Genomic DNA, 14,681 nt, shown 5'->3' with positions numbered 1-14,681 from the left:
ATCTTAACGGCGTCTATTGTCAATCACCATGACTTTTTGATCTTGATGCTTTTTTGTAGGAATGCTGCTTTTTGTTCCGTAGCCGAGCCTCATTCTCTGACCTCTTCAGCTTTTTGACCTTGTCCTTTTGACTTTCTGATGTCTCTCCGGGTATTCTATCCCTAGCTAGCTCGACTACGAGCTCATGAAGCTTACGGTAACACGTCTCACGGTTGGCCGTTTGTTTGCGACTCTCGTCTGCCTGTATCAGTAGGCTGCGGGACTTTTCAGTGTAGTATCGAGAAGCCATAACAGAGGAATGCAGGAGACTAGGTATTCGCGGGAACAGTTTGTCCACAGGAACTCTTAGTTGAGCCTTGGAGCTCACTCTATAGACCGGTCAACCTTGCGCATGCTGAACATGGGGCCCGAGCCTCACTTGTTGACATTTTGACCACCTGGTCCGCTGGACCTGCTGAATGAGACATCGCCAATGTCTCGAGGAATAGACTCAGAGGTGAAGGTTGCAATCCACTTCCTGGCTGAAGCAAGATCTGCTTCACTAGGCACACATGTGGTCTGAGAATAATTACGACGCTTAGATGATGAGGGCAGTTCTGTTGTCAGGACTAGCGAAGGATAACTGAGTGCTCTGGTCAGCAGCGAAAGGGCAATTGGGCTGATTTGAGTGCAAGACATCTGTCGTAGCAACCCTCGCAGCCCAAGTTCAAGCGCTGTACCCATTTGAGATGTGTGCTGCATACAGTATGCGTATTCTGAAACCGAAATGCGATTGCTGACACACCAAAACACATTACATACAGTACATACATACATACATACCCGTATGGCTCGGAGCCTAGTGGGAAAATTGCCAGAAGTGGAGGGGGCTGAGGACCTCTAGACCTCAACTTAATTTATGTATGCAGGCTGGCTACGCCTGACTGCAGACCTTTCTCTCCACCAGATGCAGTTTGTGTCAAACAATTTCAATACTACTGCTCATACTCACCACCGCCTACAGGCACCCCGATCTTCCTCATGCTTAGCACTACGCTTCATATCTCCTTACCTTAACGTACCTTCCGTTGCAGTTTCTCAAAGTATCGCCTGTCCCTAGTAATGACCACAAGCCAATCAAATACGGCAGCCTCAGCCTCTCTCTCTCCTACTCTCAAGCACTCCGCATCCTGTAGATGGATTGAATCACACAGCTGTCCCTATGAATTCCGACCTGCCTCCAGAAGCGCATCATTATCGCAGGTCGCAGACTCCAGAAAGCCCACGACCGTTGCATCTCCCAGAGCCCTCTAATATCCCAGTCCTCCAAAACCAGATGGATCCTGTCTTCAATGATACAACCACATATGACATAGCGCTCGATACCTCTGCCTCCAAAACTTCGGATCTCAACCAGGAAGACCATGTGGTGCACAAGATACCTCTTAACATGATACATGCTCCTGCGCAGCCTGATGGCTACGTGGAAGGGCAGGACCATGCGAACGTCCAGAATAGCGCTTCAAGCAGCATAGCTTTGAATGGAAACACAGAAAGTCAAGCGAATTCTACCAACTCTTATGCGCATACTTCAAATGCCACTGCACCTGATTTGCAGCGCACCTTGGACTCTTTAGCGCAATTCACTGAGAATGCCAATGCCAACCCTGAACAAGAGCAGCTTGCCTCTAGTGGTGAGGCTTCCCATGAAGATTATGTGTTGCCAAACCCAGAAGTCACTGCCAGTGGTCCCCATGCCCAACCCGATCGTGTTGTGAGACCAGACTCTCCGGACGGTGTCTCCAAAGAAGGGGTCAATTACCAATCTCTCCTAGATACTCTTTCTCAGTCTACTGCCACGGCTCCTGCTGCCGACACCCTTACTGCTCCCACCACTGCCTCCGCCACCGAAGAGACAATCATCCCGCAAACCGGCTCTGAGAAGTCACTGCCAGTAGTTCCAGGTCTGCCTCCGAGGCCCCCTCCTCAGGAGAAGCCCGCAATACACCCAAATTACTCACCCAGTGAAAGTATCCGCTCATACCACCACCTTCCTCCGCAAAATGCCAGCTCCACTTCGTATCAGGCACAAACAACCAGCTTTCGACCAGCAGCGGGGCTGGGAACTGGAAGTAATATCCCTCCTCCACAATCCAATGCTCGAGCTGCAAATGGTCTCCCCCCACCCCCAGTTGCCACTTTCCAACAATCTCCTGCAAGCAATGCACCAATCCAGAGCCCGTCCGTCCAGAGTGTGAAAGACCTGGGTGGGAAAGGCACGAAATCGCCAAGCCAAAGACATGAATCCGAAAGCGCAAACGACGAGGAACAGCCATGGGGACAAGAAATTCAGAAGAAATATGACCAATTTTTGCATGATGAGAGGATATACGTGACGGAAGGTGTATGGGATCGCTTCCCTCCTGGATCGAGACTCTTTGTTGGTAAGATCACATCCTGTCTCATACGTAGCGAAGGAAGGCGGGTGTCGCTGACTTATATCCAGGAAATCTTCCCACAGAGAAAGTGACGAAGCGGGATTTATTTCACATCTTCCACAAGCATGGCAAACTGGCACAGATATCGCTCAAACAGGCATATGGTTTTGTACAGTTCCTTGAAGCAAGTGCATGTTACGATGCTCTAGCCAAAGAGCAAGGCGCCTCTATCAGAGGGAGGAAAATCCGTGAGCCGCGCTTGATCTTCCTTTACTGTTCATGTTTGTTCCTCTGACGACGTACAGACTTGGAGATTTCTAAACCACAAAAGGGTAGCCGAAATTCAGGACCAGCTGATGGCAAACAACCGCCTCGTAGAAGATCGAGGTCGCCAGACAGGAGACGAAGCGGAGCCGATCGGGGGAGCCAGTTCGAACGATTGCCATTTAGTGATTTCCGAGACGAGCCTGCTCGACGACGAGACGATTATCGCCCAATGCGATCACCCTCACCACGTGGGTTCAAGACTCGCGACGAGTATCGTGTCCGTGACAGAAGCCCAGTAGCTTTCAACCATTATGGTCGCCCCCGGTCCCCACCATATGGACGAGACGGAGGAAGATACAGAAGTCCCAGTCCGCGAGGTTTCGATGATGAAGCTGCTCTTCCGTTGCCTAGACGCGATCCGAGAGATGTGCCTGATGTTCAAATTCTGATTTTGGAGGATGTTGACCAGTATGCATTGCCTTGAACTCTTTCTAGTTCTGATATTGACCTGGATATTATAGACACTTTTCACGTTTTATCGAGAATGGTTTCAAGCACAAGGGCCTGCGTGCAGCAACGATACACCTCAATCCCCGTATAACACTTGGCGCTGTGGTCAAGCGGCAAATCATTGAAGGTGTACAGGCCGTCGTCAAGCTGACAAGGCACACTCAATTCAATCAGCGGATCCCGCTGCAAGTGTTCGATCGGGGTACAGGTGCTACGAGCGTGAACTTCAATGGTAAGATAACCCACGTACATTGAGCATCGAGCGTGATTGAGAATAACCGGTAGTAGAATATGTGGATCTCGATGTAAGCACTGCGGCAGATATCGTCATTCAGGCCAGGCAAAAAGAGCGGATGGCTCTGCCGGCATCTGCCACACCAGTCCCTGCTCAGCCCTACGGACATTCACAACCACAACCACAACCACCACCATACCCGTACCCTCAGCCACCCTCTCAACCATATGCACAATCTTATCAACAACCGTATCAGCCACCACACCCGCCAGCTATCTCCAGCTATTCAGCTCCACGCGAGCCATCATATGGTGGACCAGGTCCTTTGAGCCCAAATGGTGGACAGAACTTACAGGAATTGCTTGCCAATTTAAGGCAGACACCACGAAATCAAGCCCCGACCCAGCATATGTCAGCAGCTGGTGGAGGAACGCCTGATCTGGGCGCTTTGCTGAGCAATGTTGCTCGGCAGCAGAATCAGAACCAGGGCTATCTTGCTCAACCATACCACCACCAGTCATCGAACAGCCAATTTCCCCAGCGTCCACCAATGCAGCCCTACACTAACCCGGCTGGTATGTCGTCTTATACGGGAAATCAGGGAATGGGAACAGCTTCTCAGCAAGGTCCGGCGCAGAATGTGCAGAATATCATGGATCAGCTCGCCAGGTGGAAGCAATGAGCGATGTCAGTGTGTGGAACGTAGCGAACTCGAACTTCACCACCAGCAGACAGGAAGTGTGATATTGCAACACGCAGAAGATGGCCGTCATGATCATTAGCAGGTTTGGCCACCAATTAGTGTAAATTTGAATGTTGAACATCGCACAGGTGCAACTTGTTCCAATATCATGATCTTGGTGTTTAGCCTTGAATTCCTGCGGCAACTATCAGTGCGGTGAGATATACCTGCAACTCGTAAAGTAGCTGTCCATTAGGACTATGAAAGGGAGCCGTTGCCTAGCCTTGCTGCCTGCAGAACATGCAGCAAAGCCCTATAACTTTACTTGAAGAGCCTGAAATTACCGGTAACTAACTAGTTACTACGTAGTGCTCGCGTGGGATAGTCCTGTGGAGCCTATGAGGGTGGACTCCGGAAGCTGGACCCGGCCTGCCAGTGGCTCGCATGGTGGCACATGCCAGGGTGCTCCCGTGCATCACTTACTACTACTTATTTCCGAAGCCGTACATAGCGTGTATTGCTGGTGAAGCTCTGGGATTGCTGTTATCTCTATCTCCAATCTAGAAAGTGCCCTGTCATCGTGCCGCGGCGAGAAGAATAGATCACCCTCTTTGGGTGAATGTTGAGATGGCAAGATACATTTTGTTCTACTGCTCCAATGCCAGATGACCACCCTACCTCGCAACCCTTCTCCATGATCAGGTGAGCATCAGGTGCTCACGCACCGCAACTCCGGCTCCTGAGAAACAGCTCTTTCTGAGCTTGCACGTCGGCCTTAACCCATCGACGAAAGGCAGACGCTTCCCAACACAGACGGACCCAACTCTTGGGTTAGCTACACCATGCCCACCAATGAAGAACCACTCAAGAAACGGATTGGCCGCAAACTGTCTAAGAAACCGAAACGGCTACATCGCCTCCCTTCGAGTCATGTTCCTGAACGTTTCAAATATGGCGAAGATGCAAATGAAGACGTTACAGCTCCAGCCAGAGCAGGCGCCAGCGCTCCTCAGTACATGAATCAGTCCATTTTTTCCATGATCGCAGCCGCTGGATCTCGCACAGATTTCAATGCTCGCTTCGACGACTCGAGTGATAGCGCCGAGGAAGATGAGCTGGGCATGGAAGAGTCAGCAGGCGGGGTTTCGTCACAATCGAGTGCTGCGCGACTGTCCGAGACCTCCACCACACATCCTTCTAATCTAGACATTTCTCCACGGAAGCTCAGTAACGAAGAGAAGGTCCACAAGCGGAAACCATCGGAGCAAAGGTTGTTAAAGTCACTGCCAAGGCTCTCGTTGCGCCCGAGGAAGGAAAAGCACTCAGGAACACAGCAGCAAGCAAATATTGGTGACGAACACTCTCTCGACTACAGTGATAAGGCCAACTACCTTACGCCACGCGATGCGCCAATGATGAGCAGAATGCTAGAAGCTCAAGCAGAACTCAGCGCGAGTGATTTGGGGACCGAAGCCACGATGCGCTCTGACAAAGTCGAGAAAGGTCGCGGCCAAGCCGGCTCGTCGCCAGCCACACTGCTTGCAACGCGTCTGATGGAGATATTCGGCTTCGAAGAACCGGAGGATGTGATATCAGAATATCCTTGCTGGCTTCTTCAGACTGTTCTGCTGCAAGGTTATCTATACATAACTCGCAAGCACATCTGCTTCTATGCCTATTTACCAAAGAAGTCTGCCTCTGTAGCCAAAACAGGGTATCTTGCGAAGAGAGGCAGGCAGAATCGAGCCTTTACCCGCTACTGGTTTACACTGAAAGGGGACGTACTCTCATACTATTCCAATCCAGCGGACCTCTTCTTCCCTGCCGGGAATATAGACTTACGATACGGCATATCCGCCTTTCTGTGTGAAGACAAAGACAAGCAGAAAACCTGTAAAGATTTTTCGCTGACAACTGATCATCGAACCTACCAGTTCAGGGCTGACAGCCATACCAGTGCCAAGGAGTGGGTGAAGAATCTTCAAAAAGTTATCTTCAGGTCCCACAATGATGGTGACAGCGTGAAGATCTCTTTACCCATTGAGAATGTGATTGACATTGAAGAAAGCCCTGTTATTGACTTTGCAGAGACCCTCAAGGTCCGTGTTGTTGAGAGTGGGGATACGTACGCCATTGACGAGGTATGTGAAAACGTCTTTCGTGCTTTGGATCCTTTTAATTATAGATAGTACTTCTTTTCCTTCTTCAGCTTTGGCAAAGATGCACTCGATGTTTTGAGTAGTCTGGTAGACCACGCCGCCACCCACAACCGGGAGGCATCATCCCCAGGAAGTCATGGGCAACACGAGTCCCGCACAGCTTCTCCTGAGCCTCGAGGATCTCTTGATATTCGTTCAAGCAACACACGGTTTCGTTCGGCCACGCCACTTCGTGACAGCGTGAAAGCAACTTTTTTGCCACCTCCAACCCCCAACAGTGGTAGGACTTCTCCCCGGCTGAGTCTTGATGCTGGCAGGTCAGATAAAGAGCTGAAGCGGCCAAGTATTGATCTCTTTCGACAAGAATATGGCAGGGCCAGCTTTGACCGTGGAAGGAGACCTGGCAGCCAGGCAACAACTGGACGGCCATCTGTGGAGTCGTTGACGTCCCAGCCTCCAGGTGGTTCAGACTCGTTCGTACAATCTATGGACAGAGATACAGCATCCACGCCCATAATCCATTCACCAACCACCCCCACTCTGGAATCTGCCAGTCAAATATTGAATAGAAGTGACGTATTCCTCTCTCCGACCATCAGTCGCCTGCAAGACTCTCATGTGAGGTCCAGCGAAGACATTCGTCAAACCTCCGAGAGTGATGAGAGATTTGCATCAGTGGCCGCTAATATACGCCAGCCATCGCCGTCAAGGACCTCTCACGCCAAACCTGCTCCGCACCGTGCTTTGCTGCAGAATGATCCACTTACGTCGGATACTATCTCTAGAGATGGTCTGCAGCACAAAACGTCCTCACCAAACCTGCAAGATATCATGAAAGCTGGATCTTACCCACTCCAGAGGGCAGCCGGATTTGCCGGCTATTTGAAAAGTTCGTCAACAAGAATGAGCAAGTTGTTGGCGACTGAATCCATGGGTTACTTGGAAAAGGTTTCTGGAATGTGGGCGGGTGGAAGGAGACATTACGGTGAGCATGAGGGCATTATGCCCGAAGACCGTCTTGTCGACCCAGAAGACGAGGAGGCTGCATCGGGATATGGTGATCGATTTCGGGCGCACTTCGCTCTACCAGCCTCTGAAAAGCTCCGTGCCACCTATTTCGCCTACCTTCATCGAGTACTACCTCTGTACGGCAAAGTTTATATAAGTGATCGTAAGTTTTGTTTTCGAAGCTTGTTGCCAGGTACGAAGACGAAGATGATCCTTCCGCTCAAAGATATTGAGAATGTCGAGAAAGAGAAAGGATTTCGATTTGGCTATCACGGTCTTGTTCTGGTCATACGAGGCCATGAAGAGCTCTTCTTTGAATTCAATTCTTCAGAACACCGAGACGACTGCACCGTGACGCTTCTACAAAACCTGGAATCCATCAAGTACCTTGTGGAATCTGGTCTTTTGGCACAAGAGGATCATGACGAAGCACAGGTTGCGAAAACAGAGCATCAAATGCTACAAGAAGCTCGCCAAGAAGGACATGCTGGACATGAGATGAAACTACCCGGCGACGACCCTAAAGATGCTGGTACTGAGGAAGTACCACCAATCCTGTTCGATGACCCTAGAGCTTCTATCATCAATTTCACGCCGACAAAATCGTTGAGCATTACTTGCCTTACCATAGGATCTCGTGGAGATGTGCAACCATACATTGCGCTATGCAAAGGGCTTCTTGCGGAAGGTCACAAACCGCGGATAGCAACTCACGCCGAATTCGAGCCTTGGGTCCGCAAGCACGGTATTGACTTCAGTCCGGTCGATGGTGATCCGGCGGAGCTCATGCGCATCTGCATTGAAAATGGCATGTTTACATATTCTTTCCTGAGAGAAGCATCGCTCAAATTTCGTTCTTGGATCGACGACCTTTTGTCCTCTGCCTGGAAAGCTTGCCAAGGCTCAGATATCTTGATTGAGTCGCCTAGCGCAATGGCTGGAATTCACATTGCAGAAGCTTTGCGTATCCCGTATTTTCGAGCATTTACCATGCCTTGGACGCGGACTCGAGCGTATCCTCATGCCTTCGCTGTGCCTGAACATAAGATTGGCGGGGCGTACAATTACTTCTCCTACGTCATGTTCGACAACGTATTCTGGAAAGCCATTGCAGGGCAAGTCAATCGCTGGCGAAAGAAGGAGCTGGGTCTTCGAAGCACAAACCTGGACAAGATGCAGCCGAACAAAGTACCCTTTCTGTACAACTTTTCCCCACATGTGGTTGTGCCACCTCTGGATTACAGTGATTGGGTAAGAGTCACTGGTTATTGGTTCCTCGATGAAGCCTCTGGTTGGGCGCCACCGCTAGAATTGGTTGAATTTATCAATAAAGCCCATGCTGATGGCAAGAAGCTTGTTTATATTGGATTTGGTTCAATCGTCGTCTCTGATCCTGCCGCGTTGACCAAGACCGTCGTGGACTCTGTATTGAAAGCAGATGTTCGCTGCATTCTCTCGAAAGGCTGGTCAGATCGACTTGGCGATCCTGCTGCGGTCAAGACTGAAGTTCCTCTCCCCCCGGAACTGCATCAAATTAGATCAGCCCCTCACGATTGGCTTTTCCCGCAAATCGATGCTGCTGTACATCATGGAGGAGCCGGCACCACTGGTGCTAGTTTGCGTGCAGGGGTGCCTACGATCATCAAGCCTTTCTTTGGGGACCAGTTCTTCTTTGGATCCCGAGTTGAGGACTTGGGCGTTGGTATCTGCCTTAAGAAGGTCAACGTTTCAGTGTTCTCGCGAGCACTATGGGAAGCAGTCCACTCTGAACGAATGATCATCAAGGCAAGGGTTCTGGGGCAGCAGATTCGAAAGGTATGTCTATTATCAGTACCCGGCATTTGTCGTCATTGAACTACTACTAAAATTCTATGATAGGAGAATGGTGTGCAAAATGCCATACAAGCCATTTACCGAGATCTCGAATATGCTAAGACATTGATCAACGCACGGACGGTCGGGTCAAAGGATGCACGGAGCGGGGCGGTCCATAATGATGATCCTGCAGTTGATATAGAGGAGAGCTGGACATTCATTGGCGATGAAAGCGATCCTGAAATCCAGAAGAGGATACGTGATAGGGACATTTCGACTTATAAGGAGCCGAGAGCTAGCGTCGATCGGTCGAGGCCCAAAGCTATAGAGGCACTGAAGCCGTCAATCGCTGGGAAAGGAAGTCCTGAATGATGGGCATCCTGCAGGCGTGTTTCTTGATCTCCCTGACCGTCCTCAGCAAGCGAGCATACCAGCGGAGTTTAAGATAACCGTACCAGGAAAGGTTTCTCAGTCGCCATGTTGCATCTATATATTTTGCCTGGTTAGGCATCTAGGACCAATACAAGATATAAGGGAATGTGCTGAACACAGCCTGGCTCTTGACGTGTTGGTCAAGCTGATCCCCTTTAACCTATGCTCTAGTATGAATGGGTTGCTGTTATAGTAGGCCTCAATCTTGCTTCTGATAGGCATTTTTCCTACCGGTGCATGAACTGACAATATACTTGTAGGTTACTGCTCCAGCTAAGAGAAAGGGTATCTTTGTCATTGATGCTGGGATACGGGATTCTCCGGCGTCAATAGTTAGAGGCTTTAATAACAAGAGTTGTGTTACATGCTCTCGGGGGTTGTATTTCTATGCAGGACATTTGTCAAGCAATAGTTGACCTAGGTTGTGAAGACGATCAAGAGGCTGGTACACCACGTGACGATTAGTAAGTGCACTTCGCGTCCATAAATCAGCAAGTCCAATTATGTAATCAGTCAACTAGTTTGGCGGCACTCTACGCGTCCGGGTCGCGTAAATCCAGGTGTCGATTATTTCCTTACTGTAGTGCAGTGACTGAAGACACTTTCCCCCAACTCTGAACGCCCATCATGTCTTCTAGGCCTGAGTTGAAGGTACCGCCTTCTGTCCCCATGTGTGTGTATTCAGTCTTTTGACAGTTTTAGGTTGACGACGAGGGTGGCTTTATTCGCCAATTTCGTCAACTTCCAAGCAAAGATGATACCACGACAATACGGATCTTCGAGCGGGGAGATTGGTACTCTGCTCACGGTGCAGATGCGGACCTCATCGCTCGAGCAGTTTACAAAACTACAGCGGTGATCCGCTATCTCGGCAAATCTGATAATGCTCTTCCCTCTGTCACAATGACCACGACAGCGTTCCGAAATTTTCTACGAGAAGCTCTATTCAGACTGGGTAAGAGAGTTGAGATCTTCGAAAACAATGGCAAGGGAGCATGGGTTCTGGGTAGGCAAGCTAGTCCTGGCAATCTACAGAGCGTCGAGGATGAGCTGGGCACTGGGTCGGCAGACGCCAGCCAGGCCGCACCTATCATACTTGCAGTCAAGGTCAGCGCCAAGGCTGAGGCGCGTACGGTTGGAGTCTGTTTCGCAGATGCCAGTGTGCGTGAGCTCGGAATCAGTGAGTTCTTGGATAACGATCTGTACTCGAATTTCGAGTCCCTTCTCATTCAGTTGGGTGTGAAAGAGTGCCTCATGGCCGCTGATGGGCAGAAAAAAGATGCTGAGCTTGCCAAGCTGAGAAACATTGCGGACAGCTGTGGGATCGCTGTTTCAGAGAGGCCCATGGCTGAGTTCGGCACGAAAGATATCGAGCAAGACCTGGTTAGATTGCTAAAGGATGACAAAGCTACGGGCACCCTACCGCAGACCGATCTGAAGCTGGCAATGGGTTCCGCAGCTGCCCTTGTCAAGTATATTGGAGTAATGACTGATCCTTCCAACTATGGGCAGTATCAGCTTTACCAACATGATCTATCCCAGTTCATGAAGTTGGATTCAGCTGCACTTCGAGCTCTCAATCTGATGCCCGGACCAAGAGACGGATCGAAGACCATGAGTCTATTTGGTCTGCTTAACCACTGTAAGACGCCGGTGGGAGGCCGGCTTCTGGCGCAATGGCTGAAGCAACCTTTGATGAGCTTGCAGGAGATCGAGAAGCGACAACAATTGGTGGAAGCCTTTGTGATGGATACTGAACTGCGGCAAACCATGCAAGAAGAACACCTCCGATCAATACCTGACCTCTTTCGACTTTCCAAACGTTTTCAGAGAAAGTTGGCCAACCTTGAAGATGTCGTGAGGGCTTACCAAGTTGTCATCAGGTTACCTGGGATCATTGGGACGCTAGAAGGAGTCATTGACGAGCAATATCAGGGGCCCTTAGAAGCCGAATATACTACGAAGCTGAGAGGTCTCTCGGAAAGTCTCTCGAAACTGGCCGAGATGGTAGAAACGACAGTCGATCTGGATGCTCTGGATCGTCATGAATTTATCATCAAACCTGAATTTGATGACTCCCTCCGTATCATCCGGAAGAAGCTGGAGAAGATCAGACGAGATATGGATCAGGAACATCGTCGTGCGAGCCAAGATCTGAATCAGGAGGTCGACAAGAAGCTATTCCTGGAGAATCACAGAACGCATGGTTGGTGCTTCCGACTGACTCGTAACGAAGCATCATGCATTCGAAACAAGAAATCGTACCTCGAGATATCAACACAAAAGAACGGTGTATACTTCACCACCAACGTCTTGCAAGCTCTTCGTCGCGATCATGACCAGCTCTCAACTTCATACAATCGCACCCAGTCATCTCTTGTTACCGAAGTTGTCTCCGTTGCAGCATCCTACACCCCCGTCCTAGAGTCACTTGCCTCCCTTCTCGCGCATCTCGATGTTATCGTCTCATTCGCACACGTCTCTGTCCACGCGCCATCAGCTTATGTCCGGCCAACGATGCATGCTCGTGGCACAGGCGATACCATATTGAAAGAAGCAAGGCACCCGTGTATGGAATGTCAGGATGATATCTCGTTTATCACCAACGATGTCGAGCTGCGCCGTGATCACTCAAGGTTCCTAATCATTACTGGACCCAACATGGGAGGCAAGTCAACCTATATCCGAACAATTGGGACCATAGCATTACTGGCACAAGTGGGCTGCTTCGTCCCCTGCACTGAAGCGTCGCTCACAATATTTGATTGCATTCTCGCTCGTGTTGGCGCCTCAGATTCCCAGCTGAAGGGTGTGTCGACCTTCATGGCGGAAATGCTGGAAACTGCCAACATTCTAAAGAGTGCAACCAGAGATAGTCTCATCATCATTGACGAGTTAGGAAGAGGTACCAGCACTTATGACGGTTTCGGATTGGCATGGGCGATCAGTGAGGAGATTGTGAAGGGCATTGGAGCCTTTGGCTGCTTTGCAACGCACTTTCATGAGCTCACTGCGCTCGCGGACCAATACCCTGATGCTGTCAAGAATTTACATGTTGTAGCATTTGTTGGAGGTGGAGAGACGAATGGGGCTGTGAAGAGTGATGGGGTGGATGATGCCAAAGCAAAGAGGAGGGAAGTGACTCTGCTTTACCGCGTGGAGCCTGGCATCAGCGATCAAAGCTTCGGTATCCACGTGGCTGAGCTGGTCCGCTTCCCTGAGAAAGTCGTCAACATGGCGAGGAGAAAAGCAGAAGAGCTGGAAGACTTTTCCACAGATCACGAGGCTAAGACGGACGACTATTCCAAAGAAGATGTGGAGGAGGGTAGTGCTCTCCTGAAGCAAATGTTGGTGAAGTGGAAGGCACAGGTCGAGGCGGGTGACATGACAAAGGACCAGAAGATGCAAGCGATGAGGGACTTGGTCAAGACTGATGAGAAATTAATGTGCAACAAATTCTTTCACTCAGTGAAAGCACTGTAAGAAGACTCAAAGAGAGGGAACGAGATGCCAAAACAGCTTGCCACCAGTATTTCTATTCCAGCAAGTGATCTCAAGCTCGATGCTCACCTTTTGACTATTGGCGAGACAGCAGCATTTCCTTAGTCGCAGGTAAAGCATATGCTACCGTACGATATGACAACCCTTCAGCTTCAGTGTCATCTGGACTGCTTTTAATGGGCTAGGGCAGGCGCCACGTGACCAAGCATAATGCCAATTTCGGCATGTGCCACATTGCGTTAGCGTGTCCTGGTGCCCTCCTGGCTTGTCATCGTTGGAGCCAATAATCAATGATAAAGTCAGGAGTTCTTCAAGATGCTCTTCAAGATGCTCTTCAAGATGCTGCACGGTCTGGCCAACAAGATCATGGTAAGGCCGGATGTCAGTCGCTGTGACGATCCGTCCGGACAAAGATGAAGCCACTGGCGGTCACAAGTTGGATCCGAAAGTTATTCGCTTGTTGCAAGATAGAAATGGCCTTGCCCGCAGTCCTCTGGAGGTGTATCAAGAAACGGCGCAAGCTTTCAAAGAATGGAAGCTTAGGGGTTAATGGGTTCACCATGATTCAGGGCGAAGAACACAGGACCTCAACAGCTACCGGTAATGTCATGATCAGACCAAAACTAGGCACGAGATTATTCCCCCTTTTGGTCGGCCACGCTATACGCTATACGCTATACACAACAATCCCACAACATCTTCATCTGAGTGTTCACAATCGTCACCTACAGCCTTGTGCATATCCTAACCCCATCTTCACCCTCTGGGACCTGATCATCTTCTGACAAGTTTGACACACCTCCAACAAGCACCACCACCACCACCACCACCACCACCACCACCACCACCACCACCAACAACAACAACAGGGTTACAAGCTTTCTAAGAAAGACTTCATTCAAGATGGCTATGGATATCTCTAGACTGCTCGACCCTGAGGTTCAAGCCCATCCCATCCTCACTGAGACCTACCGTACAATCCCTCGACTCGAACCACGTCCGTCAAGTAAGTACCCTACTTCCTGCACTCACTCGAGCACACTGCTTCTCCCCAGCGGAAGTACTGCCTATCAGTATTTCTTTTCCTTATGCTGATCTGTCTCAGCTCCTGGCATTATAACCATTACCAAAGCATTAAAAAGCCTTATAAGAGACACCGAGCAGGTTACCTTCGACGCCAACTCCTCATCAACTCCCGCAACTACCCGGTACACCTCACGCAAGCGAACAACGACAGCGCCGAAGTCACCAGCCCGCAACCCAAAGTCGAAGCAGTCTACCTCCTCCCCAACGGCCTCCGTACCGTCCAAGCCAACACCGCCACCCAGATCGCCCATTTCACCTCCCTAACAACCGGCTACTACTACCCGGAAACCGACATCGGCATCTGCTCGGAGCCGTACCACGCCCAAACCGACGCCCCGCACGGCCCCTCCCACCGCTGCGTACAATGCGTCACGCGCCTCCCGCTCGTCCCGCCCCCCTCGTCCTCCTCCCCCTCCCTCCGGCTCAGCCACCTCCTCTCCCCCGCCATCCCCGTCACGCACGACAACCAAACCCTCCCCGCCGCCACATGCAGCAAATGCATCAGCCTGACCACCGACACACTGCGCCTCGACTACCCACTCGCCTTCCAACTCCCCGCCCTCCCCGCC

At 50.5% G+C, this 14,681-nt stretch overlaps 4 protein-coding genes across 4 annotated transcripts; all 4 read left to right on the top strand.

Moving 5' to 3' along the window:
• Nucleotides 1-1,201: 1,201 nt before the first annotated feature.
• On the top strand, nt 1,202-4,111 carry EPUS_08711 (uncharacterized protein; the record flags this gene model as incomplete). The annotated part of the gene is made up of 5 exons (XM_007803098.1): nt 1,202-2,423; nt 2,486-2,665; nt 2,723-3,152; nt 3,206-3,426; nt 3,480-4,111. The coding sequence occupies 5 exons, from the start codon at nt 1,202-1,204 to the stop codon at nt 4,109-4,111; spliced, it is 2,685 nt and encodes an 894-aa protein (XP_007801289.1).
• An 842-nt stretch (nt 4,112-4,953) lies between these two features.
• EPUS_08710 (Sterol 3-beta-glucosyltransferase) lies at nt 4,954-9,465 on the top strand (the record flags this gene model as incomplete). The annotated part of the gene is made up of 3 exons (XM_007803097.1): nt 4,954-6,252; nt 6,301-9,093; nt 9,157-9,465. The coding sequence occupies 3 exons, from the start codon at nt 4,954-4,956 to the stop codon at nt 9,463-9,465; spliced, it is 4,401 nt and encodes a 1,466-aa protein (XP_007801288.1).
• A 687-nt stretch (nt 9,466-10,152) lies between these two features.
• Nucleotides 10,153-13,008, top strand: EPUS_08709 (DNA mismatch repair protein msh-2; the record flags this gene model as incomplete). Its single annotated transcript, XM_007803096.1, has 2 exons — nt 10,153-10,176; nt 10,228-13,008. 2 exons carry the CDS (start codon nt 10,153-10,155, stop codon nt 13,006-13,008), a joined length of 2,805 nt encoding a protein of 934 aa, XP_007801287.1.
• A 333-nt stretch (nt 13,009-13,341) lies between these two features.
• EPUS_08708 (uncharacterized protein) lies at nt 13,342-14,376 on the top strand (the record flags this gene model as incomplete). Its single annotated transcript, XM_007803095.1, has 3 exons — nt 13,342-13,395; nt 13,816-14,032; nt 14,132-14,376. The coding sequence occupies 3 exons, from the start codon at nt 13,342-13,344 to the stop codon at nt 14,374-14,376; spliced, it is 516 nt and encodes a 171-aa protein (XP_007801286.1).
• Between the last annotated feature and the right edge of the window lie 305 nt (nt 14,377-14,681).

Source organism: Endocarpon pusillum, assembly GCF_000464535.1.
Source record: "Endocarpon pusillum Z07020 unplaced genomic scaffold scaffold1974, whole genome shotgun sequence".
Classification (NCBI taxonomy): Eukaryota; Fungi; Ascomycota; class Eurotiomycetes; order Verrucariales; family Verrucariaceae; genus Endocarpon; species Endocarpon pusillum.
Note: the sequence above shows the minus strand (reverse complement) of the source record. Positions and strands in the feature narration are given on the sequence as shown.